Below are 27446 nucleotides of genomic sequence, written 5' to 3' on the forward strand. Positions count from 1 at the left end.
GCCTGAGCTGTGAGAAAGGTTGTGCAAAGTGAACATGTTGATATTACCTTGCACATGTAAAACCTCGGCACTAGCTTATAAATTCTGTAAGTACACAAGTTTAAATTACTTATTAGCTTATCGCGTTGACCACAAGATAACACGAAACATACTCTAAACAAACCCTTCTTAAATTCACTTCGGTGAGTGGTGCGACTTCCTGCAGCATCATTCCCCACGTCCTGATTCCTACGAGAGAGTTCAAATCAACATTTGATATATAGATCTTGGGCTAACCCTAACCCTTGCATGGATGTGGTTGGACAAATAATATGAAAGCCCAGGGCATCGTGTTAAATGCTCCAAAGAAATCTCGAGAAATCCCCAAGCTTTTTGTTTCTAAGTACAATATACAATATATATTGTTTACAATATATATTGTTTACAATATATGGCAAGTGATACAACATCAGTGGTAGGCTCTTTAGGAAACAGAGCATGCAATGTAAAGCTAATTATAACCTTATAAAAGACATGAAATAAAGTAGCTAAGGGGTCTCTTCTAATAATTCTAAGGCATCAATAATGTTCAGTGGGGGGGGTCGCTATTTTTCATATACTCGTGATTTGCAGTCATAAAAACCACATGGATAAAAAATTTACCTGAAATAAATAAAATATTCAACATACATTCTGCTTTCTTGTCCTCCATTATGCTTCAAAATGTAATACCGTTTCTGGTAAAATGGGAGAAAGAAAAGAACCCCCAAAACTTTCCAAGTACTACTACTACTACTACTACTACTTTCGGCTGCTCCCGTTAGGGGGCGCCACAGCGGATCATCCGTTTCCATCTCTTCCTGTCTTCTGCGTCTTCCTCTGTCACACCAGCCACCTGCATGTCCTCCCTCACCACATCCATAAACCTCCTCTTTGGCCTTCCTCTTCTCCTCTTCCCTGGCAGCTCCATCTTCAGCATCCTTCTCCCAATACACCCAGCGTCTCTCCTCCACACATGTCCAAACCATCTCAATCTTGCCTCTCTTGCTTTGTCTCCAAACCGTCCAACCTGAGCTGTCCCTCTAACACAGTGGTTCTCAACCTTTTTGGGGTCCTGGACCCCCTGCGTATTTTTGATCTACCCTGAGGACCCCTCCACCTGATCTTGGGGGAGGGGGGTTGCAATCTGTAGAAACAGTAGAAACTGCATTTTAAATTGCATTATAGCATTTATTCACTCTTTGGGGCAAAAATAAGAGCTTTCAGTTGTAACTTAGATATAGTTAACAAAACAGAATTCTTATGCAGTAACTTTCAGATATATGTAACAAAACAGAATATGTATGCAGTAACTTTCAGATATATGTAACAACAGAATTCTTATGCAGTAACTTTTAACAATGCAAACGGGCGCGAGATCTCTTATTAAAATACAATAAATTACACTTGTGAAACAGATGTAATTAGAGAAAAAAGTCCTGTTACCCTTTATAGTTTAGGTAGATAAAGGTCTCAGTCACATTTGAGTAAAATAATCCTATTTCTATAAATGTCATAGGATCTTTTTTTTAAAGATATTTTATTTTCACGGACCCCTTGCAATTACACCACTGACCACTAGGGGTCCGCGGACCCCCGGTTGAGAAACACTGCTCTAACATACTCGTTCCTAATCCCGTCCGTCTTCGTCACTCCCAATGAACATCGTGGCATCTTCAACCAATCTCGAAATTTTAGCACCTTCAAACCAATCTCCGATCAATCTCGGCATGTTCCGATCGACAGTTTCGGGCGTACTGTCACTTTAAGGAGTAAATCTCGCGAGAGCTCCGCGACGGGTGACGTCAGTGGACAATGGCTGCCTGCGGAGGGCTTTAAAAAGGTACTTTTCCGCTGCTCGGCGGTTCACGTCTGATCGAACGCTACGCGATCCCGCGTCGAGGCTATATTACGAGGCCGACCGCGCTTTCGTGCGCCGTGTTTACGGGCGCGGGTCAAACAACGCGTTGCCGCGCCGCCCGCCAGCCAGCCGCCGGAGCGAAAGCGCGTTCCGCCTTTCGAAATAAGAGCACAATGTTTTGCGCGCTTCTCCGTAACTTGGGGAAATGCGCCGTCCGATCCGCAGGAAATAAACCCGTCCGCTCGCTCACTTCAGCACGGGGGGCCGCGCGACGGAGCGCGGCCCCCCGCGCCCTTTTAAAAGGGTGGAATTCCAGTCGGGCGCCGCGGAGAATGTTGTCTTTGTTTGTCGGCGCGCGGCGGCGGTGTCCGCGTGAGCGGGGCGTGCGGGGGGAACTGGTAGAGGGAGGCCTGGCAGTGGCAAGCGGATGGGAGCTTTTATTTTCAAAAACGCCTCGTCGGCACGCTAGTGGGGAGACGGACGTGTTAGTTAGAAAGTGGAGTTTGCCGGGGCTGCTTTGCGTTCTCGGGGTTCGGCCTTAGTCCAGACCTCGGTTTTCCTCCACCGCCCTCTGTTTCTGAGGGATTGTCCGTTCACGTCCTTCTCCTTGCAAAGGTCTCGGTGAAGAGATGCTGCTGCCTCTGACCAGCACTCCCATCACAACCTTCATGCCTTATACCGAAACTGTAACAGTATATTACAAATATATATATATATATATATGTGTGTGTGTGTGTGTGTGTGTTTGTGTGTATATATATATGTATATATATGTGTATGTATGTATGTATGTATGTATGTATGTATGTGTGTGTATATATATATGTGAGTGTGTGTATATATATATATATAAGCATGACTGTCTCATCAGAGCAGGGCTCGCTGGTGGAAGGGTTAGTTACACCGTTGCAATTGATTGAGTTTCTCACTTTTCTCCTCATATTGCAGTGACATCTGAATTTGACCTGTGGGGAATCTATACTTGGCACAAAAAGTAAGGAAATGTGTGTTTGGTAGATTATTTCCTTGTTGTAACAGTGCTTCTTGGCAGTAAATCCTATACCGTTGGGAAGCCTGTTTATTTGCCTTTTAAATGGGGCCACGTGTGTAAGGGACATGCATGTGTGGGATGAGCAGCAGAGCTGAGTATGTGGGTTGTGCCCATGACACATTTGCCAGATCTTCTCTGCCAATGCTCAACAGCTTATTTTGCTGCTGCTATTGACTCTTGTTTTGAGCCTCTGGTGCCCCAGATGCTGCCGATCAGCTGCCTGATATAAGATTTATTGCCAAGAAGCACTGTTACAACAAAGAGATAATCTACCAAACACACATGTCCTTACTTTTGGTGCTAAGTTTAGTGACTCCCAGGAGGTATTCCTCGTAAACCCACTGTCCGGTGGTTTAAACTTTTGGCAGATCCCATTTCTTCTGAGATGTGACGATAAGTCAGAATTGCTGGAAAACGTTCCAAAGGAGGAACAGATAGAGAGTGGCGTTACGGGCAGGGCGATAGTCCACATCAAACCAGATTACATTTCCGGGCATGTATACATTTTGGGCACAGGTGTTCCCACTGAGAATAGACCCACCATAACCGTCTTTCCATCCAAGTGTTTTTATTCAAATTTTGTCTTTTCGAATAAAGCTGGATGGAAATGACGTATGTAGACTGAAGTCAACAAAATTTGCGTAAAAGTTTGTACACTCCCTCGAGGTGCGTAAATGTTTTATTTGATTAGAAAAAAATGCGAATAGATTTTAATCACATGATAATATTTCTTGATCTTAACCGCCCCGTCTTTCTCATGGATGTCAAAGTGTGGACATAAGACGTAGGCCTACATTCAGGGTTTTTATTCGTTTAAACAGATTTAACGGAAATGCATCTTAATTCGCATGAATTACTTTGCGACGTTTAATTACTTAGTTATACTTAAATTAATTAAATAAATGGTTTAATCATATTTTGCGAATGCAACATTTAATTATTCAACTCGAAATTTATCTGAAATTTTGATGGAATCATAACCGGCGTCTATTTACCCACTGACCTAGAGAAGGACTGGATCCCAAATCTCTGATGTTGTTAGCGTAGTGCTCATGTTCCCCTATGTTTTGTCTATAAGCTGCTTTGATGTTAACTCTTGTGTCAGTATTATCCTGACCACAGAGATGGCACATATGACGAGTCACGGGAAGCTCCTCCTGCAGCGACTGCATCAGCAGCGAGAGATGGACTTCCTGTGTGACATCACCATCGCTGTGAAAGACGTGGAGTTCCGGGCCCATCGCAACATCCTGGCCGCGTTCAGCATGTACTTCTCCTCCCAGGCCAGTGAAGGTCAGGAGGTCATGGTGCTGGACCAAGATAAAGTCAGCTGGTACGCACTGGAGAAGCTGCTGGAGTTTGTCTACACAGGACAGATGAGTCTCAGCAGGTAAAACCTTGGCACTCGTGCTGACCCGATGACATAAGATGCATTTACACTCCAGAGGAATTGAATCAAGTGCAACTGGACTTGGTATATATCCGTGAAGACGTTTCGCCTCTTGGATGAGAGGCGAAACGTCTTCACGGATTTATACCAAGTCCAGTTGCACTTGATTCAATTCCTTTGGATAACCATGACCTGGATGAATGAGAACATTCACAGACACAAAAGATGCATTTGCAGTTCAGTATCGAAGAGTGAAGAATTTAAGATCCCGTTCTTTGCACACAGCCACCAGAAATGTCCGTCTCCATGAGCTGGGCAGGCTTTGGAAGGATTTGGGGTTTGGGTGTCAGAAGTTCACGCACAATGCATCCTAGTACATGTAGGCACTGCCGACAAGGCTCCACGAACAGGAAAACTCGAATTCCTCGGTCAATATAGCGTACGCTGAGGAATTTATTGTTTCAATTGACTATATTTGCATTCGACACTGATTGAACATCCTCTTTTAAATCGGCAAAGTTTCCCTTTAATGCTGAGGGATTAATGCTGCCACTGTCACTGTAATACCGTATACCTCCAAGAAAACCACCCACCGTGCCAAGAGGGAAATCAAACATCTAATCTTAACACTGTTAGTATTATGTGCCACCTGTGAGCTTTAACAACACTGACTGAAATGGCCTCGTATCTGACTTTGTGTTCAGGTTTAGCACATCATTAATATGTTAAGTACATCTGTAAATTCACATGCTGTGTTCAATTGTGGTTTATGGCCCAATACCCATGCTTCTATTGAGTGTCAACATTGTTTTTGTTTTTTTTTTTGAGTTTATTTAGTTAAGTTTATTTTGAGCAGATTATTTCATATGCAGGAGAGTTTGTTATTTTGTGTGCTCAACCTGTGGTTTCCTTCTCTGTCTGTGGTTTTAGTAACGGGCTAGCTTCGGTGAATAACGCGGCGGTCTTCCTGGGAATGCCTGAGGCCACGCAGTACCTGAAGGACAACCCCAACTGGGCGGACCCGAACGCTGTATCCCAAACGGAGGCAACAGTGGAGTCTGCCCTCACCTGCCCTTCTACCGCCGCCGAGCCCAGGCCTTCCTCTCCTGTGGCACCTGATACCCCAGCGGAGTTTGAGCCCCTCTCTGTTTCCGAGTACAGTGAGGAGAAGGACACTGGCGGGGGAGGTGGAGAGCAGCAGGAGGAGGAGAGTGATGGCAAGAAGAGAGAGGGACAGGAGGAGGAAGCGGAGAAGGATGAAGAGACAGTGGTGGAGGACAAAAGCGATGAAGATTACACCCCGCCAACCCCCCGAAGCACACAGAGAGGACAGGGCAGGAAGAGGGGCAGGAAGCCCAAGATGATGAGTGCAGACCGAGCTATATCCACCACCAGCAGCGGAGACGCTGAAGCCCCGCCCCTCGCTCACAGAGGCCGAGGCAGGGGGAGGGGGAGGAGGGGGAGAGGTAGAGGTATCGGCAGAAGTAAAGAGCGCCCCTCAGGAGAGTTGTCTGACGCTGGCATGAAGGAGGATGGTGACATGTCCCCAGGGGGAACTGCAGCCAAGAGGGCGCGGCGGGGTAGCAGAGGGGGCAAGAGAGGCAGAGGGAGTGTAAGAGGACGAGGTAGAAGAAGGGATCTCCATTCAGGCAGCTCAGAAGAAGAAGAAAAGGAAGAGGATAATAGGGTGAAGAATTCAGAGGGGGAGGGAGGGAACGAGATGGAGGGAATGTACAAGGTGGAGGACAAGGATGGGGACTGGGTCCCGGATGAGGAGAAGAAACCACTTGAGAGAGTCAAGAAAACGACGGTGTGCAGCGAGTGCAACAAGGTTTTCACTGAGGCCAGTAGCTTACGCAGACACATGAAGATCCACCGGGGACTGAAGCCATTCAAATGCATATTCTGCTCCAAAACCTTCAGACAGGGAACCCAGCTGAAAACTCACCTGCGCATACACACAGGTGAGACACACTGCGGGCTTCGAGACACGGTAGCTAGTTTCACTTAAGTCATTGCCTCCTTCTGGGTCAGTGGTGTGCTTATCGGTGAAATTAGCCAGTGTTAGTTTGGTTGGATGGTTGGGATAAAAACCTGCATATGTTTGGCTATTCACAGCATGTCCTTGGTAACAGATTGCCAGAATGACTGTTCAATAGATTATACATTCATTGATATGTGAAATCCTTTTAAAATGTTAAGAAACCAGTAATAATAAAGATTATAGGTACAGTTTTGAAGCAATAGGTATAAAATTCAGTTGTTTACCATTGACAAAACCACATATGTCACAATCGTAGTTAGGACCACACTTGCTATTACAACTACTACTACTACTACTACTTTCGGCTGCTCCCGTTAGGGGTCGCCACAGCAGATCATCCGTTTCCATCTCTTCCTGTCCTCAGCATCTTCCTCTGTCACACCAGCCACCTGCATGTCCTCTCTCACCACATTCATAAATCTCCTCTTTGGCCTTCCTCTTTTCCTCTTCCCTGGCAGCTCCACATTCAGCATCCTTCTCCCAATAGACCCAGCATCCCTCCTCCACAATCTTGCCTCTCTTGAGGCAAGATTGAGATGGACTATCTACCACGCTATGTATGGACCTCTCTAGGACCACACTTGCTAGAATTACAGTTTTGTACCCCAAAGCTGCCAACACTTGTGCACTGATTGAATGACAGGAAGAAGCATGAAGCTTTATTAAGTAGATCCCATAATTATGTAACTATATGACATCCAGCTAGCCATGCTTTTAAGGTAATAATCTAAACAGTTGGGGGGGCTTCTTTGAACAATGAAGTTAGTTGTTTGACTTGAAATGTGAAATGAGTTCATTCCTCTCAGTGATGTGTATTCATTGTAGTCAACACGGCTCACAACCCTTTGCCGTCTTTCTCTTGATTAATCTCTTGCGATCTCATGTGCAATCCTTGTCTTTTTTCTCCTTCTCCTTCTCTATTGTTCCACTTCTCTTTCTCCATCTTCTTTTCCTGCTCTGCCTTTCTTTGCCTGTGCCTTCTCTCTCTGCCTTTGTCTTTGTCGCAGGAGAGAAACCTTTTTCTTGCACCCACTGCGAGAAGTGTTTTGCCCAGAAGTGCCAGTTGGTAGCTCACTGCAGAATGTACCACGGGGAGGAGAAACCCTATACTTGTGAGCGCTGTGGCCTCAAGTTTGCTACGTCGTCCAACTATAAAATACACATTAGGTGAGTTTAATTTTTTTTTTGTTCCTTCTCAGCAAATTCGACCTGACATGCACATTTCTTTTTTTCAGCTCAGTCCTGCTTCACATTCATACAGTTCCAACAGTTCACATATGGGAGCTGTCCAGTACGACCAGGGTATTTTGTTGTTGGCCACTGTAAGCTGCCCAGTACATTTATTATTGTTGGGGGTCAAGCAGCGAAGTTGCGCAGGCCTGCTGTGTGTTTCTACCTTTTCTTATTATTCTGCGTCATCATCTTCTTTTTCTTCTTCTGGCTAGGGTGTCTATGGCAGCCCCTAGAACCATAAAGTAAAAAGTTGTGAAATTTGGCACACTTACTGGATACCCTTGGATTCTTTGGATCAAGCCGAGTCCCGTGCCGTCAATTTCCGCCATATTGGATTTTATGAAGTTTTTAAAAAAAAATTCATAGCACACACATTTTTTCCAATTTTCACCAGATTTGCTACAGGTGATCTTCAGACCAACTCACAAAAGTTATCAAATGAATTTTTGACTTTCGAAACCATTTGACCGTTGCAGTCAATTGAAATGGGCGGAGAAGCCACTTAACAGGATGTGAGGTCATATCAAAAAAATGTAATTCTTGTGTCAAATGGAGCGACTCGGTCCCACTTGGGTTGCTATTACTTTGCGGAAGGATTCATCAAGCGGTTTTCCCAGTATTCCTCTTTTGGAGCCGAACCCAATAGGTTTCCTATGGGAATCTAGAGTGCGGAGAACAGATCTGCGCTTTTGCCATAAGAATTTCTAAGAGAAGTTGTAAATACTGAATTGAGAGTACTCTGAGGGGTTTAAGGGGACGGGAAACACATTTGTGCGATCAGATTTTGAATATCTGGTTGTTCAGTGGGTGAGCTCTCTATAACAGTTGATGCATGTCTGTAGCCCCTTCTGTTGCTGAATGATAAGCCTCCCAACATAGACTGAAGTCAGGGTTCAGAGGTCAGTATTTCAAAGCAGGAGCCATTTATAATCTTCAGACTGACAATGTTACTCTACAGGTCGAGACCTTTCCAGCTATGTATTCGGTTTAGTCCCACGACAAAATTTTAATTTTCACATTTCATGGCCGCAGCCTTCGGCCCAGGTTTACTTTCAGAGCCCTTTGGAGGCCCAACACATGAAATGAAAGGTCTGTAGTTTTTGTGTCTGTTTTTGTGGAAAGGAAATAGTGACAAACATCATTTAATGTCATAATTTTTGACTAATTTCCTAACGAGATCTTTCTTTTCAGATCTAACCCAAGCAATTCAGGCCCCATACCTGTAGTAATGCCCTCCAGAGGCCTCTCTGAAACTAGGCCTGTGCCAAGGCTCAGCCATTTGGAGGCCCAGTAGAATAAGTGAAAGTTATATTGTTTGTTTGTTTTTAAAATAAGTCACCTTTACATATTGTGATCCTGCTGACCATGCAGGGGCATTACTACAGGTATGGGGCCTGAAATGCCTGGGTCATCACAGGTAGCCACCAAAACCTCTCAATGTTTTCTTTTGCTTTGGCAACTTCCAAATTTGTAAATGGAGCTTTTGGACATGTGTACGTTTCCAGAAAGTCTGACTGAATTTAGATCATTGTGTACGTATCTGTTTTTGGGTGGATTTTTTCATATGTTGAAGAGTACATTGACTCTGTGTGTGTGTGTGTGTGTGTGTGTGTGTGTGTGTGTGTGTGTGTGTGTGTGTGTGTGTGTGCAGACTGCACAGCGGGGAGAAACCGTACGTCTGTGACGTCTGCGGTCAGGCCTTTGCACAGTCCAGCACGCTGACCTATCACAAGCGACGACACACTGGAGAGAAACCCTACCAGTGTGACACATGCGGCATGTCCTTCTCCGTGTCCTCCTCGCTCATCACACACGCACGCAAACACACAGGTTAGTCTTGTTTTTATCTCCAGCCTTTATTCACCGCTCTCTGTTCAGACATCTGGGCAGTCATCCTTACAATCCCAGTGATTCACATGCAAGCAAATGTCTGTTTTTAAAACATTCTGTTTCTGCCATTTAAAAGAATAGCTTTTCAAATCCCAAACACTTTCTTACATGTCATTTTAATGGTTACTGTCGGGAAGAATTTTTGGAAAAAAAATTATATGGCACGGCGTAACTGCCAAATGTCGCAGAATAAGGCAAAGTTTTTGTTGCTAACAAGCTGATATGGCAGACCAATCTCAGAAAAACTTTACAGATAAAACTTTGCTCCATGTAACATGTATATATAACAGCAGTGGAAGCTGTTTCATTTCAAATGAAGTTCAGTGTGGTCAAACAGCAGTGCAGTTATTACCTATTACCACAGACGGGTTTATGTGCAGCAGCATCACAGACGCGCGTGGAACGAGGGGGCAGAAAGCAGCACTCTTCACAGCATATCTAGAGCAGAGACAAGCTCCGAAGCAGAGAAGGGCAAGGATTTGTTGTGCAGTAAACTGCACCAAACGCCCAAAAAGATAGATGGAAAATGTTCAATATTGCAAGAAGATTATGAATCCTGGCCATTAAAAGGCCAGATTGGGGTCCCGGCGGTCCTAAAGGTAGCGAGAGTGTGCAGCGCCCACTTCATGTCTGGTGTATTTCTGTTTGCTAACATTGCAAAACTCTGATCCCATGTCATAAAACTCTGATCCCATGTCATAAAACTCTGATCCCATGTCATAAAACTCTGATCCCATGTCATAAAACTCTGATCCCATGTCATAAAACTCTGATCCTGTGTCATAAAACTCTGATCCCATATCATAAAACTCTTATCCCGTGTCATAAAACTCTGATCCCATGTCATAAAACTCTGATCCCATGTCATAAACTCTGATCCTGTGCCATAAAACTTTATCTCTTGCACATGACCACAACGTTATATGCTGCTAAGGATTTGTATGCATGCAGATTTTCTTTTGTATAAACACTGGGCTTCTCTAAGAGATAGGTGTCTGTATCAGGCCACATGATTTTTGGCCATTTGGACGTATATAAAATCCATTCGTAGTGTGATGTAGCATAGGGATCTGGTCATTTCTCACCATTACTGAGAACCAATTTATTTATCTTAACTAAAATGGAAGGAATCTCTGTTTGTCTGTTTATGCATGTATGTATGCATGTCCTTTGTTCATCCAATCGACTTCACACTTGGTGGGTGTATTGCTGAGGACCCAAGGAAGTGCCGTGTCGAGTGTGACGTTGTTTGGATGAGCGGTTGTCAAGAAAATCAAAGGACAGAAACACACATACAGACAGAGACGTTCTTCCCTTGGTGACCGGACGAACAGCGCCACCCTGCCATTGCAACCTACATTGTGGTCAGAGGGGGAATTACATCCGAACGGTCACCTATGCTTCCCATGTAATTTCCTCACTGTCCCAGACCTAGCCGGCTGTCATACATGTCTCACGTCTTGTACAGTATGTTTACAGTAGCCGTCAAAGTTCTTTCAAACGTGGCATGTTGTAAAGTAGCCTTGTCGTAAACATTTTTAAAATCGCCATCAAATGTAAAAATCACACATCCAAGGATTTCTTATTAATCTACTATTACTTTCGGCTGCTCCCGGTAGGGGTCACCACAGCGGATCATCCGTTTCCATCTCTTCCTGTCCTCTGCATCTTTCTCTGTCACACCAGCCCCCTGCATGTCCTCCCTCACCACATCCATAAACCTCCTCTTTGGCCTTCCTCTTCTCCTCTTCCCTGGCAGCTCCATATTCAGCATCCTTCTCCCAATATACCCAGCATCTCTCCTCCACACATGTCCAAACCGTCTCAATCTTGCCTCTCTTGCTTTGTCTCCAAACCGTCCAACCTGAGCGGTCCCTCTAATATACTAATTCCTAATCCTGTCCTTCTTCGTCACTCCTAATGAAAATCTTAGCATCTTCACCTCTGCCACCTCCAGCTCCGCCTCCTGTCTTTTCATCAGTGCCACCGTCTCCAAACCATATAACATAGCTGGTCTCACAACCATCTTGTAAACCTTCCCTTTAACTCTTGCTGGTACCCTTCTGTCCCAAATCACTCCTGACACTCCTCTCCACCCATTCCACCCTGCCTCCACTCTCTAACTGCTATCTACTATCTAACTGTTACTGCACTATTAAGAAGGATTTCTTCTTAATATACTTCTTTATTTAAAAAGACCGACGCGTTTCAACTGGGGTCTGTGTTAAAGTCACAGCGAAATGAGTGTTATGAAATGAGTCGACAAAGACCCTGGTCTGAACACGTCAATCTTTTTAAATAAAAAAAGCATATCTAAAAAAGTCATTGGCTGTGTGTTTTTTACATCAGGTTGATGGCGATTTTAAAATGTGACTTGTTTTAATTAGCGCCCCATCCCACAGAAAACGGTTTTTGCTGCGACAGCATCTAAAAGAACCTCGTAAACATTTCTACCTTGACTTAGTCAGCGTAGTGACAAACGATCCGAAGTCTACGCCGATTACAACAGCTGACTACAGTCTTGTGGCCGGCTGCCAAAGCGGTGTTGCCCCCTGGATGCCCACACACCCCAGTAAAGTTTAACAAGAAGCCCGCCTGTAGGTGTCAACAAGATGAACAGTGACGACAGTCTTCAGGACTACTACATAAAAACACTGGGTAACACTTAAGTATGGGGAACATAAAAAAACTTAATTACTAATGAATTAGTAATGATCAAGATGTCACTTTAGTATGGGGAACATATTCTAAGTAACAAAAACTTAATTTACAGTAATTTAAAACTATGAACACTTGTAGTTTTGTGTTTTGTTATGTAAGAACAGACCATATTCATGAAGTGTTAGTAAGGGAGAATAACTCTTCTTGTGGTACCACCACCTTATAAAGGCCACACTAAGCAAAGCATAGTGAGATGGTGCTACTAATAAGCAATACTTCTGAGGTTATAGAGGGAAAACTCATAGTTAATGGCTTACTGGTTGCATAATAAGGCCATGCAGAATAAGGCATTAATGAGTATGTACTAATGACCAATTAAGAGCCAATATGTTGCTAATTTGCATGCTAATAAGCACCTAATTAATGGTGACTACGTTCCCCATACTAAAGTGTTACCAAACACTGCTACTTTGCAAGTATCCTTATTGTACATTTTTTTATTTGCGTGTGTGTGTGTCTGTCTGTCTGTGTTCATGTATTTGTTTCCCAGGAGAGACTCCGTACAAGTGCCCGCATTGTGAGACGAGTTTTGCTACGTCTTCAGAGATGAAGAAACATATACGCAGGCTCCATCCTGGTGGGTTTCCTGTTAGTAGATCAACGTCTCTCCGTCTTGACCATCAGCCCAAACTGAAAACGTGGTCTGCTCTGAGACAAACTGTGCCGCCCCGGCGTAAACCAGCATTTCTTTCTATCAACCAGCAACATACAGCCACTCAAGATAGACCGAAAAGGCCCAGTTTGCGTACCAGTTTGCGGACTCTTTCTTGCAACTGAAACGCTTCATCATGAAAAACAATGCTAGGTTAAAACCTAGTCCTAGTATATGGCTGGATTGAGACTACATTTATTTATTTATTTATTTACCCCCCCCCCCCCCTCCCCTTTTCTACTCAATTGTAACTGGCCAATTGCCCTGCTCTTCCGAGCCGCTCCAATCGCTGCTCCACCCCCTCTGCTGATCCGGGGAGGGCTGCAGACTACCACATGACTCCTCCCATACATGTGGAGTCGCCAGCTGCTTCTTTTCACCTGACAGTGAGGAGTTTCGCCAGGGGGCGTAACGCGTGGGAGGATCATGCTATTCCACCCAGTTCCCCCTCCCCTCCCCAAACAGGCGCCCCGACAGACCAGAGGAGGCGCTAGTGCGGCGACCAGGACACACACCCACATCCAGCTTCCCACCCGCAGACACGGCCAATTGTGTCTGTAGGGACGCCCGACCAAGCCGGAGGTAACACGGGGATTCGAACCACCGATCCCTGTGTTGCTTGGCAATAGAATAGACCTTTAGAGACTACATTTATTAAACGGATGTTTTCAGGTTACTGTTTAAAAAGCAGCTGTTTTGACATCAGCTGGTGATGTCATAGAAAACTGTTCGCGCCCATTCGTTTTGAAAGAGCAGCTGCCAGCGGAGAAACTGTAACTCTGCCGCCCGACACACTGGTGAAACTGTGTGGCCTCACTGTGTGAGGGTGGACACACTGCTGCGGCCCAGCCAAAAATTCACATGTCAGAACTAAGAATACTAACGCTGCTACCTAAAAGAACAAGACAACTTTTTATATGCTGTATTTATTTGTTTATAGAAGTGGACTTAGTTCATTGTAAAACTTGTTTCAGTGAAGGAACATGCAATGCCACACGACTCTTTGGAAACACGGAGAAGGGGTTTCTGGGTGTACAGAAAGTTCAGAGGTGCAGAGGTACAACCAAAGCTAAAGAACACATGAGGTGTATTCACACGCCGAGGTGTGTCACCAATGCTTGGTGGTAGAGTGAAGGAAAGATATCTGGGGAGAAATATATAAACCATGCGTCCACATGAAAACTGTACTTACGCCACTTCCCACGCAGGTTTCTGAATGTATAACAATCCAGACGGGGCGCGTCCGGGTAGCGTGGCGGTCTACTCCGTTGCCTACCAACACAGGGATCACTGGTTCGAATCCCCGTGTTACCTCCGGCTTGGTTGGGCGTCCGAACAGACACAATGGGCCGTTTCTGCGGATGGGAAGCCGGATGTGGGTATGTGTCCTGGTTGCTGCACTAGCGCCTCCCCTGGTCAGTCGGGCGCCTGTTCAAGGGGAAGGGGGGAACTGGGGAATAGAGGGATCCTCCCACGCGCTATGTTCCCCTGGCGAAACTCCTCATTGTCAGGTGAAAAGAAGCGGCTGGCGATTCCACATGTATCGGAGGAGGCACGTGGTAGTCTGCAGCCCTCCCCGGCTCGGCAGAGAGGGTGGAGCAGCGACCCGGACGGCTCGGAAGAGTGGGGTGATTGGCCAGGTACAAGTGGGTTGAAAAAGGGGGGGGGATAAATAAAAGATAATCCATCAAAGAGAATGGGGGAAGAAACTGACCTTGTATCCCCTGGAGATGAGCTGACCCGCTCGCTCATAAGACAGCTTTAAAACCAATTCTTCCATCTTGTAATGATGCAGGCGAGCTATCATGGCTCTCGGGGGTGGGGGGTGGGGGGCGCAGAGTACGATGTGCGTGATCGACTTCCGGTTTGCTGGGAAAACTGTCCTCTCCAAATAGCTCAATAAGAACAGATTCCATGAAGGCGGTAGGATTGCCTTTCTTTACGTCCACAATTATGAGGATGGTGCAGATTGATTGATTGATTGATTGATGGTCTTGACGGACGGACAGAGGGATTCAACTTGATATGTACAGCTTGAAACTTTTCACCCGTTTGCTGGTAGGTGCAGGTGAAAGTTTGTCGACAGTTCTGTGCATGTCGTTGACATTTATCCACGGTAAATCTTGCAGGCATCGTGAAAAACATGCCATTGTCAATAGCGCACGCCAGCAAACAGGAAACTGGTATGACCGCCGCAGTAGAAACCGGAAGTCAGTGGACTATGCTTACGCCATTTCTCCTCAAACCGAATTAAATGCTGGCCCTTTATATGCAAACCAGGCAGTTGGGGGGGCCGGGGGGGTGTTGGAAGCCGTTTATAGTAAATTGTGGGCGTGGTCAGAAAGCTCGCGCACATGCGCACAATTTCAGGATGATTGGGTATTAGGAAAAAACACGTGGGAACAGATGTACAGGGGTCTTATAAAACAGACGAAAGGACTGCCGGTGCATGTTTCCTGTTTTGTGTGTACACAGATTTCTACACCTAAGTATACACAAAGTTTTATACATTTGGCCCCTGATGACATAACCCAGACTCACATTGTGGCTCAACATGTCCTGTTCTTCAGTTTCTGTTCCTTGTTTCCGCTCGCAGATATCTTTGTTATAGTGTATATTTTGGATTTGTAAATGCCACAATGTCCTCTAGGGGCACACGCGAGCGCAACATGCAAGTTTTCAGGCAAACGCTTACTGTGTTTTTTGTATTTGTGCGTGTGTGTTTTTGCAGAGGGTAACCCGGGTGTGCAGTGCCTGCTGTGTGGTAACCGGTTTGCCAGTGTGAGGAACATGATAAAGCATCAGGAGAAGGCGCATGCCGATGAGGTGCGACATCACAAGGAGAGAGCCCGTGCTGGTGAGTCCCCCCAGTTGGAGTTTGTGTGTTTGGACACCTCTATGGGTAGTGTGTATGTGCTTGATTGTGATGAATGAGGGCGTTTGTGAGCACGGGTGTGTGTGTGCAAAATTGCAAATGTAGTTTGTGTCTGTCTCTTGTTTGTATGCTTTACAATATTTGCGTGTATGAGAAAGAGAGAGAGGGGTAATGTCTATTATGTTGGCTGTATTGGCTTAACACTTACAATACCACATCAATACATTACTTTTCACCTGCTACCTGCTGTTTATTATCAGTGTGTGTGTGTATTCTTACTTCTGTGCATCTGTGTCTGCTTGTCCAAGCAGTATTCCTTCTGGCTTCGACCCATCCTGTGGCCATCGTCCAGAGCAAACTCGCCCAAGGCAGCAGTAAAAGCCCGGTCTCCGTCTCTGACATGGAGCCACACAACCCGGAGCCAGCCACCCCAGACCCCAAAGTCATGGTGACTACCACAATCCCCATCCACAACCTCAAGACAGAGCCCTCTGACCCCGCCATCACCAGCCCTGAGGCAGTCAACTTTGAACCTGACTCGGAGCCGACCATCAGCTCCGACACCCTGCACGCACTGGTGGAGCAGCTGCGACCAACCTCCCCGGCCCAGGGTCTGCAGCAGATTGTCATCATCCGGACCCTGGATAACGGGGAGCCCAGTCCCTCTCAGTCATGATTCTGGAAGCTCCACCCCCCACCCCCTCCCGGCCGCAGCGTTCCATTCAGGAGAACGTTTTCACATTTTGGCCTGTTCGCTCCCTCTATCATTCAGAAATATTCAGCTTCTATCATGAACTGACTCGCCCATGGCTGCGATCATATGATACAATTTCCTTTGATTTATAATAATTATAGAGAACTGGCATATTGGTGAGACATTACTGAAACATTTCCAAGATTCTGTAGCAGAAAGTGCAATAAATGCCAATATACAGTGACAAAAAGTTTGGTTTATTAACTTTGTCCCAAAATCACAATTATTAAAGTAAATCGTTATGACATCTAGCACATTAATTGGGATTTGTCATTTTAGCTGTAGTCATGTTGCTCCTCATGCCCAGGAGACCTCCGTCATCACTGACACTACAGGTTTTGCCCACATAATTGTTAGCAGTTTGTTTTGTCACTATGGCCCAGGACACAGAACCAAATACTTACTACTGCTCTGCTGTGTTTATGGAAGTATAATTTTAGACGTGGATTTCAAAACAAAATTGAGTTATGGGGATGGTTGGTCCCTAGAGATGCTTTTATGGTTCATGAATATTTTCTAGGAGTGTTTATATTGAAAACTTGAGTGTTTTGTTAGAGTGTAATATAGCCTTGTCTGAAACTCTGGTTAGAAATAAGAGAAACTGCTTTTTCATAATGTGAAATTTCTGATTCAATGGGTTGAGGGATGGGCAGATACGCAGCCTGGTGGTCGAGGACAAGGTCGCACCTTTCAGCCCATTGACTTCTACCAAGTCCAGCGACAGCCATGTTCTGTCAGGGACGCTGAACTCAAAGCAAAACCAGTCGCTGTATGTTGATCTGGAGGGTGAGCTAAATGGATCAATAAGGGTCTTGTAATTTGCAAGGGAACGACTATTTCCTCGACTGGCCAAAGCAGTTAGTGCATTCCAAAGTTGACCAACTACTCTCACCATTTATTTGGTTTAATATGAATGTTGGATGAGAAAATGAGTTCTAAATGGCTATGTCAGAGGTCGGCAAAGAACCGTTTAACCTTAATTTGATGATGCTGTTTTCAGTAGCCTAAGCGATGGTGCCCAGTTGTGGGCATTCTTGGTCCCCAGTTGTAGGCATCCTTGGTGCCCAGTTGTGGGCATTCTTGAACATTGTTTGTCTGTTAAATCTGTAAATGCTTGAAATGAGATGGTGATTTTTTTGTCGACTGACACGTTATCCATGTTAAAAACGCATATCAGGCTTTCCTTGAAATGGCAAGTAAAAAAAAAACCTGTTTTAATCAGCTGTTTAAGCTGTCTTTTTTCCCGAAATATTTTTTGCTAAAATAAATGAAATTATATTCTAGCATGTGCCCTGTAGTTGCATTTTAAATACCAGCATCTGAAATGTCGTTGAGTCCCAGTGTATGGATGCCCCCCCCCCCCCATTGAGTCCATGAAAGAATAGAAAAGAAACCTTTCTCGGCAAAAGAAATTGCAAACTCGCTCTATAGGAAAAATGTGGTCTTTCAATAATTGTATGGCGCTAAATGCTATTTGTAATCATTCAAAAGAAGGATTCTGTTTTGTTTTTTCTCTGTTTTCTGACCTTATTGTTAGCTAGCTAGCTACCTCTTTTTTTCTCGCTAGCTAGTGTAAACTACTAATAAGACACGTTAGCCCCTAGCTAACAGGTCGGACCCTTTAGCCGAGCGGTTAGTGATGTCGCCTTGTGGTGCAATACACCCCGTATCGAATCCCGCACCGGGCAAGAAAATAACCGCTTACATTGGTGGCAGCGGTGGGATCCGGAAGTGTGCAGATCCTCAGAAATCTCTTCGGAGCGCGGGAATAACAAAGCGCGAGGGCGCGCTTCCGGGGAGGGTGACGACTGTAAACCACTAATAAGACACGTTAGCCCCTAGCTAACGGGTCTGACCCTTTAGCCGAGCGGTTAGCGACGTCGCCTTGTGGTGCAGTAGACCCCGTATCGAATCCCGCACCGGGCAAGTAAATAACCGGTTACCTGCCTGCGTAACATTCGTCTGACGGGCGCTAACGACATGCTAATGCTAACAGCTGTAACCGGTTAGTTTCTTGCCCGGTGCGGGATTCGATTAGTTAGCTAGGGGCTAACGTGTCTTATTAGTAGTTTACACAGCGTTAAGCGCTGCACTTATCCGACAGTTTTAGAAAGTTTCATCTGCAATTAGCGGGCGAGCGTTCCTTCTTAAATCATCTATATTTTGTTTTTTTACTTCCCCGCCTCCCTCTCATTCTAATCTGCACTCCTCACATCCTCGACTCCTCCTCCTCCCCCCCCCCCGGGCGAAAGCGTCCTTTGCGGGTTGCCATGGCAACCGAAGCCCTCCCCGGAGCCGTGTATGTCCACATTTACTCGCCATGTGTGTGTCGGAGGTTCACGCCGCCGTCTGTGAAAACCTGCGCCTGCCGGTAAAGCCGTTCATGGCGGAGGTTCTGCGAGAGGCGGCGGACACCAGGTAAGCTGCGGTTCCTGTGAAATGAGCGTCGCGTTTGTGGACGGTTAGCTAGGGGCTAACGGGTCTTATTAGTAGTTTACATAAACGTGTGTATGTGGCTGTTAAAAGGTGTGTGTGTCCGTGTGTGTGTGAATAGAGACGTCACCTTGAAGCTGACGGGAAACGACGGGCTGAGGCGGCTTCACAAACTCCACGACGACGACGCCCGAGTTCTCTCCGAATGGCTCCGAACCCACACTCGCATCACCGGTACCAGCGAATCCTTTGGGCCGGGCCGGCGGCACACACACGTTGTTGTTTATAAGAACCGGCTTTCCCATTAGGCTCATTAAGCTTTGTTTACTCATAGGACTCGATGTCCGGTATAACAACATCACAGACGAGGGAGCCGCACACCTCGCTGACCTTTTACAGGTAAGCACGCAACTCGTCCCGCTGGACTTGAACGGGGCCTTTGGTACAGTAGGACCCCTCCATCAGTGTTTCTCAACCGGGGGACCGCGGACCCCTAGTGGTCCGTGGTGTAATTGCAAGGGGTCCGTGAAAATAAAATATCTTTAAAAAAAAGATCCTATGACGTTTATAGAAATAGGATTATTTTACTCAAATGTGACTGAGACCTTTATCTACCTAAACTATAAAGGGTAACGGGACTTTTTTCTATAATTACATCTGTTTCACAAGTGTAATTTATTGTATTTTAATAAGAGATCTCGCTCCCGTTTGCATTGTTAAAAGTTACTGAATACATATTCTGTTTTGTTACATATATCTGAAAGTTACTGCATAAGAATCCTGTTGTGGTAACTATATCTAAGTTACAACTGAAAGCTCTTATTTTTGCCCCAAAGAGTGAATAAATGCTATAATGCAATTTAAAATGCAGTTTCTACTGTTTCTATCAAATTGCAACCCCCCTCCCCCAAGATCAGGTGGAGGGGTCCTCAGGGTAGATCAAAAATACGCAGGGGGTCCAGGACCCCAGAAAGGTTGAGAACCACTGCTGTACAGCGTCTCAGGGTTGGTCTAAAGGGGTCTGCCCTCAACGTATCACGCTCATATCCGTCTACTAAAAGCTTCCCTGCTGTTTTTGGAAATCCCCCATCATCAGCTTCCCAATCAACTCTGTGCACAACTGTCGTCCACTGACTTCCGGTTTCTACTGCGGCGGTCATACCAGTTTCCTGTTTGTTGCTGTGTGCCGTTGACAGTGGCATATTTTTTGCAATGCCTGCAAGATTTACCGTGGATAAATGTCAACGACGTGCACAGAATTGTCGACAAACTTTCACCTGCACCTACCAGCAAAGGAGTTGAATCAAGTGTAACTGGACTTGGCATATATCCGTGAAGACGTTTCGCCTCTCATCCAAGAGGCTTCCTCAGTTCGTGCCTTTCTGGCTAGACCAAGCTAGTCTGACTGGCTGGTGATTCTGAGTCTCATCACCAGCCAGTCAGACTAGCTTGGTCTAGCCAGAAAGGCACGAACTGAGGAAGCCTCTTGGATGAGAGGCGAAACGTCTTCACGGATAAATACCAAGTCCAGTTGCACTTGATTCAACTCCTCTGAATAACCATGACCTGGATGAATGAGAACATTCACAGACATGCTACCAGCAAGCGGGTGAAAAGTTGGAAGTTGTACATATCAAGTTACGTCCACGATTCCATCCGTCCGTCCCCTCATCCTCATAGTTGTGGACGTAACTTGATATGTACAACTTCCAACTTTTCACCCGTTTGCATTATTTGCACTACATTGTTGCAGACCAGGCACACCCCTTCATGGCAACAGTATTCCCTGATGGCAGTGGCGTCTTTCAGCAGGATAATGTGCCCTACCAAAATGCAAAAAAAAAAAAAAGCTCAGGAATAGTTTGAGGAACATGAGAAAGGGTTCAAGGTGTTGCCTTGGCCACCAAATTGCCCAGATCTCAATCCGACCAATTATCTGTGGGATGTGATGGAAAAACAATTCTGATCAATGGAGGCCCCACCTTGCAACTTACAAGACTTAAAGGATCTGCTGCTAACGTCTTGGTGCCAGATACCAGAGGACACCTTCAGAGGTCTTGTGGAGTCCACTCCTCAAAGGGTCGGAGCTGTTTTGGCAGCACGAGGGGGACCTGCACATTAGCAGGTGGTTTTAATTTAAACATATATATTCCATTATCCAGGCCACACTGAAGTAGTCAACAATGTGATTGTGATTTCTGCTGCTGTTGGTTGGTTAAATCCCACTATTCTATTGAGCAGGAGGAGAACTCGTCTCTTTGCTATCTGGACCTGATGTGTAATGATATACAAACAGATGGAGCTGAAGCCCTTGCCAAGAGTCTGCATGTTTGTATACACACACACACACACACACACACACACACACACACACACACACACACACACACACACACACACACACACACAACTTTCCCTGTCTAAGCTGTGCAGTACTATTCAGAATCAACAATTCTGTTTCTTTTTCACAGTCTGCCTTGCCAAATGTTGTGATTTGACTGATCTTTCTTTACCCATCTCTCCCTTTCTCTGCCTGTCCTTCTGTCTCCGTACCTGGCTGACTGGCTCTGTCTCTAGCATAACAGTGTCCTTGTGTCTCTGAGACTGAATGGTAATAAGATTGGGAATAAGGGAGCCATGTCCATCGCTAGCATGCTGCAGATCAACAACACGTTACAGGAGCTAGACCTGGCTGACTGTGACCTGGTGAAAGCCGCACACACACACACACACGCATGCACACACACACACACACACACACACACACAGGTTTCATTTACAACTGACATCATATGCAGCATGTATCTGGGTTGTCTCAGGACCTGACTCAGTCACACTGCCATTCTGCTAGCAAAATGGTGTCTTCACTAGCCAGAAAGAAATTGGACTGAGCTCTCCCAGCACTTTTCCTTTCTGAAAATTCCATCCATCCATTATCCAAGCCGCTTATCCCAATTGGGGTCGCGGGATGCTGGAGTCTATCCCAGCAGTCATTGGGCAGCAGGCAGGGAGACACCCCGGACAGGCTGCCAGTCCATCACAGGGCCGACACATTCACACCTAGGGCCAATTTAGTACGGCCGATTCACCTGACCTACTTGTCTTTGGCCTGTGGGAGGAAACCCACGCAGACACGGGGAGAACATGCCAACTCCAACCAGGTCGTCCTCTGAAAATTCCTTTTCCCAAATATAGCCTACTTTTTAAGACCTGGCAACAAAGATAACTGCCTGGTAGAATAGGAAACTAGCAATTGGGGGTCCCTGAGAACCACTGGTTTAACCAATCAGAATTCAACCCATCCACAATTGTTCTCGGGTGCATTTTTACCCGATTTCTATGCAAATAACTGTGATCACGTTGACATCCCATTCCCAAAAATGCATTTTTATGCCAGATTTCACTTCAATAAGATGTTCACACACAGGCAGACAGGGAACATCGCTGCTGCACATCCAAGGGAATGCTCCGCGACTAGGCAGTATGGAATATAAACTAGATCCTTAAGACGATCCAATGCCAGAGTATCTGTTGTGGGTGGTAAATGTGTCTGACAGATAAAGACCGTCTCAGTTGTAAATTCTCATTGGCTGAGTCGTGCTCCAAGCTGTTTTCAACTACCCAACAAAGGGACGCCTGTGACCACAAGTTGAAGTTCATTTTTAGCCATTAGTTACCCAGGGAAAGGAGAATGAGTATGTTTTTTGTTTGGTTTTTTTAGTACTAATCTGCTTCACTCTCATTTATTCACAACAATGAATTAAAAAAACGCCTCAGCGACCCAGTTAGCCAGAGTCTTCCCCTGGTCGGCACTGGGAACTGCCCAGTAAAACCACAGTCTTGCACGCTTGGTCACTCTCACTATGCTGTTTTCAGAACAGGGGTTTGAGCCTTCAGCTGTCTAACAGAAGACCGGCTCTGTGTCCGTCTCTGCAGGGCACCCAGGGGGTTGTAGCGCTCGCCATTGTGTTGAACAGCAACAAGAGTCTCCACTCCATCAATATCAGCCGACCACTCCTCTTCAGCCACCAGGTTCTCTCTCTCTCTCTCTCTCTCTCTCTCTCTCTCTCTCTATATATATATTTTTTTTCTCCCCAATTGTACCTGGCCAATCACCCCACTCTTCCGAGCCGTCCCGGTCTCTGCTCCACCCCCTCTTCCAATTCGGGGAGGGCTGCAGACCACCACATGCCTCCTCCCATACATGTGGAGTCGCCAGCCACTTCTTTTCACCTGACAGTGAGGAGTTTCACCAGGGGGACGTAGCGTGTGGGAGGATCACGCTATTCCCCCCAGTCCCCCCCCCCAAACACGCGCTCCAACCAACCAGAGGAGGCGCTAGTGCAGCGACCAGGACACATACCCACATCCAGCTTCCCACCCGCAGACACGGCCAATTGTGTCCGTAGGGACGCCCGACCAAACTGGAGGTAACACGGGGATTCGAACTGGCGATCCCCGTGTTGGTAGGCAACGGAATAGACCGCTAGGCTACTCAGACACCCCCTCTTTGATGGATTACCTAACCCATCTTCTCCCTTTGATTCACCCCCCCCCTTGTTCTCGCTCTCTCTCGATCATTATCAGGAGGAGACCATTGTGCACATGTCTCATATGTTGTCGGTGAACAGCACTCTGAGGGAGCTCCACCTGGGGAAGATGGCCCTGACTGACTCTGGGATGGAGAGGCTGGCTGAGGGCCTGCACGTCAACCACAGCCTGCGTTACCTGGACTTGCGCTGGTATGAGTACACACCTGCTCAAGAAATGGAAGGAATGTTGAACTGACAAGTGAATAGAACCTCCACGTGTATGTGTACATGTACACACTCACAGTACATGTTGTTTATATGTGTGACACACACCAAAAGAAGTTATACTTTGCCTTAATCTTGCTCTTATCTCGTCTTCATAGTAACCGTGTGACTCGTGATGGGGCGCAGTGTCTCGCTGAGGTGTTAAAGAGGAGCGTCACCTTGGAGGTCATAGATCTGTCATCCAATCGGATCGAGGACGAAGGCGCTGTGTACTTGAGCGAGGCCATCGCATGGCCAGCCTGTAGGCTGCAAGCGTAAGTCACCTACCAAGCAAATGCACATGTACGCATGAGCACACAGCCCCCCACAGCCCCCCACAGCCAGTCCTCTAGTTCTAGCCTTTGACCAGCTTGACTAAAAGGTCGGTGAATAATGCCTTGCCATCGGGTACTTTGGCAGTATTTGTTAAAAGCGGGGAGCATTTTACCATTTCAGACTTTTCGCCGCAGTCTGAGATTTCTCTCTCCCCCCTCTCAGGCTGTCGATCACCAGTAACAACATAGGCGGCGAGGGTCTGGTGTCGCTGGCTAAAGCCCTGCAGATAAACAGGACTCTTACTCACCTCTACATCTGGGGAAACCGCCTGGAAGAGCCGGTCTGTCAGGTAGAATACACACGATCACTACAAACACACCACACTCACACAGACACACGCCAAAACAACATACCTCCTCAACGTAACAAACACACACACAAACACACACACACACACACACACACACACACACACACACACACAGTACTGACTCTATGACTATCACCCTCAGGGCTTCAGAGAGCTGCTCGCCAGCGGCCGCTTGCCCGCTGACAACACAGACGTGAGTGCGTACGAAGTGGACGGCCGTGTATATCTTGCTGAAGCGCCACACAGCCTGAGGAGACACTACTGCTGGACCCCCACCCAAGGACAGGGCGGGAGCCCTGCCACCAACGCTCCCCTGGCTCCCAAAGCAAACTCGCCCACAAACACCGCCCTTGGCTGATTTAGGCCCGACTCCCCCACCCGCCTCACTAATTCCATCCAGAAACAATGCCACAAAAATCCCTCCGGACTGAAAAGAGCGACAGGTGAAGGGAGATTAAATGTTTTTATTTCAATGTTGGACAACCTGACTGTTGCTGCTCATGATGACACTGATTGAATAAAAACTTTCATGTCAGCTCTGACAACCTAATATCCCCGCAGGGATCAAATGAGTTTGATCTAAATGAGTTCGATCTGAGGTGATCTGAAGAAACTGTTGCAGGTTACCTTGTGATTTTTTACCCCCAAACTTTCTGAAATTGCAGGCCACTAAAGTGACTGAATACCATGAACTAGGTGCCGTTTCACACTCCCTCTCCACCTTAGAAAATATTGTGGACCGCAGGTCACAGCGCATTTCAAAATACAAAAATTCTAGCCGTCCGGGTGGCGTGGCGGTCTGTTCCGTTGCCAACCAACATGGGGCTCGCTGGTTCGAATCCCCGTATTACCTCCGGCTTGGTCGGGCGTCCCTACAGACAATTGGCCGTGTCTGTTGGTGGGAAGCCGGATGTGGGTATGTGTCCTGGTTGCTGCACTAGCACCTCCTCTGGTCATCCAGGGTGACTGTTCAGGGGGAGGGGGAGGGGAAGGGGGAGGGGGGTAGCGTGAGCCTCCCAAGCGGTACGTGCCCCTGGCAAAACTCCTCACGGTCAGGTGAGAAGAAGCGGCTGGCGACTCCACGTGTATGGGAGGAGACATGTGGTAGTCTGCAGCCCTCCCTGGATGGGCAGAGGGGGTGGAGCAGCGACCACGACAGCTCAGAAGAGTGGGGTAATTGGCCGGATACAATTGGGAGAAAAAGGGGGGGGGGTTAAAAAATAATAATGCTGGAAGGGGATAAGATGTTAAGATGATAGCTGGCTAACTGCCCCACCAGCCAGCACGGTAAACAACCTTTCCAGCCGAAGTAAGTTTACTCACCACCTTTCAGGCCTCTATCAGACCCTAAACACACACATTTAGTTGTGTTACGGTGGAAGTGGCCAGTAGATTTTTAAATTCACCGGAAACAAGGACAGTTGGACGTAGTGCCCTGGGAGTGTGTGCTCAGTGTGTATGAACAGTGTGTTCATACACACTGTGTATGTGTGTCCTCGTGAGATAAAGACTCCTGAAGCATGTCTGGTTTATTTACACATGTGTGAAGTGTGTGAAAGTCAACACACATAAAGATACCTGTGGCGCACTGTTTGCTACGGTGCACCCTGGACAGCGTCACAGCTGTACCTGCTAAAAACCACCAGTCAGTTAAAGTCAGTAATCTATGGGTGTCCGGGTAGCGTAGCGGTCTATTCCATTGTCTACCATCACGGGGATCGCTGGTTCGAATCCCTGTGTTACCTCTGGCTCGGTGGGGCGTCCCTACAGACCCAACTGGCCGTGTCTGTTGGTGGGAAGCCGGATGTGGGTATGTGTACTGGTCGCTGCACTAGCGCCTCCTCTGGTCGGTCGGGGCGCCTGTTCAGGGGGGAGGGGAGGGGAACTGGGGGGAATAGCGTGACCTCCCACGCGCTACGTCCCCCTGGTGAAACTCCTCATTGTCAGACTCCACATGTATGGGAGGAGGCATGTGGTAGTCTGCAGCCCTCCCCGGATCGGCAGAGGGGGTGGAGCAGCGACCGGGACGGCTCGAAAGAGTGGGGCAATTGGCCAAGTACAATTGGGAAGAAAAGGAGGGGGGGGGGAGTCTATCAACATGTATGCTGATGATTAAGACCCATTTCGGCGACGTGTCAGATCAGGTGGAACGCAAGGAGGTACGAGTTTGCAAAATGTGTAATGGAAAAGACGTTCTTATTTCTGTCCTTCGGATGAGACGTTAAACCGGCTCGGGAGAGCGGGTTAATCGGCCGGGGAACAATCGGGGCAGAAAAAAACCCGGAAAAAAAAAATCATCAGTCCAATAAAGTCAATAATCTATCATTACTACATTATAAAGATGGGAAAGTTGTGAATTTATATTAAATCAGTGAACATTTGTGTGATAATCGTACAACAAAGCTTTCTTTCTTTGGTAGTATTAAAAGTGCAAGAAGTGTTTGAGTGATCTGTGACTCTCTTATCTTCAACCTGGCTGACGTCATTGTGTATGTCCTCACTCCTCACTGTGAAGCTCCTCAGCCCTGTCCTGATTGGCCGGGCTATATGATGAGGTAGCGTCCTTGGTGGGCGGGTCCCACTCCAACTGGACGTGCCTCTTCTTGAGGGCGTGGCCGAGGCGGTCTCTGGCCTGGCTGGTGAGCGTCCACCGCTGCATCGCCAGCCGAGCCAGGGCGGGTAAATTTGGCAAGGCCGCCAGCAAGGAGGGCATCCAGGCGGTAGCGGGGGCGGAGCTCGCAGGTCGGAGGCTGACGTCCACTTCCTCCAGCGAGCCCAGGCCTCCTCCGGCACCAAACAGCCCAGCCCAGCCCTCGTCCCCGACCCGGCTGTTGTAGGACAGGTCCAGCAGGCGGAGAGAGGACAGACAGCCACGCTTACACACCAAAGCTGGAGAGAAGGATGGGAGATGTGAGTCATTCAAAACTTGAGAAACTTTATTTATATTTTCATATAAATCACATTGAGTACATAAAAATACAACACAATGTGCTTTACATGGGAGCAGATGAGAAATACATAAAAACAGTCATAGAAAATATGAAATACTGTTCAAGATAGATCTCATGGACATCCGGGTGGC

The 27446-nt window shown here is 46.8% G+C and overlaps 3 protein-coding genes across 5 annotated transcripts in view; 2 read left to right on the plus strand and 1 right to left on the minus strand.

The window, feature by feature from the left end:
* Window positions 1–1844: 1844 nt before the first annotated feature.
* Window positions 1845–17730, plus strand: LOC130129905 (myoneurin-like). Of its 2 annotated transcripts, XM_056299588.1 has the most exons (8): window positions 1845–1861; window positions 4036–4320; window positions 5251–6284; window positions 7372–7531; window positions 9249–9427; window positions 12699–12785; window positions 15592–15717; window positions 16047–17730. In XM_056299588.1, exons 2-8 carry the CDS (start codon window positions 4055–4057, stop codon window positions 16409–16411), a joined length of 2217 nt encoding a protein of 738 aa, XP_056155563.1. In that variant the 5' UTR covers window positions 1845–1861; window positions 4036–4054; the 3' UTR covers window positions 16412–17730. The 2 variants fall into 2 exon arrangements, with proteins under 2 accessions (XP_056155563.1, XP_056155562.1); XM_056299587.1 differs by lacking the exon at window positions 1845–1861 and having other exon boundaries at window positions 3255–4320.
* A 1395-nt stretch (window positions 17731–19125) lies between these two features.
* lrrc34 (leucine rich repeat containing 34) lies at window positions 19126–24746 on the plus strand. Its single transcript, XM_056299519.1, has 9 exons — window positions 19126–19156; window positions 19257–19321; window positions 21164–21250; window positions 21500–21628; window positions 22859–22954; window positions 23510–23664; window positions 23838–23993; window positions 24217–24343; window positions 24507–24746. The coding sequence occupies exons 3-9, from the start codon at window positions 21197–21199 to the stop codon at window positions 24720–24722; spliced, it is 933 nt and encodes a 310-aa protein (XP_056155494.1). The 5' UTR covers window positions 19126–19156; window positions 19257–19321; window positions 21164–21196; the 3' UTR covers window positions 24723–24746.
* A 1932-nt stretch (window positions 24747–26678) lies between these two features.
* lrrc31 (leucine rich repeat containing 31) overlaps window positions 26679–27446 on the minus strand; it is a 10678-nt gene continuing 9910 nt past the window's right edge. The window contains exon 9 of one of the 2 annotated variants that reach the window (XM_056299518.1): window positions 26679–27253. In XM_056299518.1, coding sequence (XP_056155493.1) covers window positions 26862–27253 — 392 coding nt within the window. In that variant the 3' untranslated portion in view covers window positions 26679–26861. The remainder of the gene's footprint in view (window positions 27254–27446) is intronic. The other variant, XM_056299517.1, reaches the window with a different exon arrangement.

The sequence above is a fragment of the Lampris incognitus genome, chromosome 19 (assembly GCF_029633865.1).
Source record: "Lampris incognitus isolate fLamInc1 chromosome 19, fLamInc1.hap2, whole genome shotgun sequence".
NCBI classification, from domain to species: Eukaryota; Metazoa; Chordata; class Actinopteri; order Lampriformes; family Lampridae; genus Lampris; species Lampris incognitus.

Coding starts and splice junctions, on each gene's coding strand:
- lrrc34 (XM_056299519.1), top strand. CDS start 21,197: ATGTGTAATGATATACAAACAGATGGAGCTGAAGCCCTTGCCAAGAGT. Junction 23,994..24,216: donor CCAGCCTGTAGGCTGCAAGC/GTAAGTCACCTA, acceptor CCCCCCTCTCAG/GCTGTCGATCACCAGTAACA. Junction 24,344..24,506: donor TGGAAGAGCCGGTCTGTCAG/GTAGAATACACA, acceptor TATCACCCTCAG/GGCTTCAGAGAGCTGCTCGC.
- LOC130129905 (XM_056299587.1), top strand. CDS start 3,983: ATGTTCCCCTATGTTTTGTCTATAAGCTGCTTTGATGTTAACTCTTGT. Junction 7,532..9,248: donor AACTATAAAATACACATTAG/GTGAGTTTAATT, acceptor GTGTGTGTGCAG/ACTGCACAGCGGGGAGAAAC. Junction 15,718..16,046: donor CAAGGAGAGAGCCCGTGCTG/GTGAGTCCCCCC, acceptor TTGTCCAAGCAG/TATTCCTTCTGGCTTCGACC.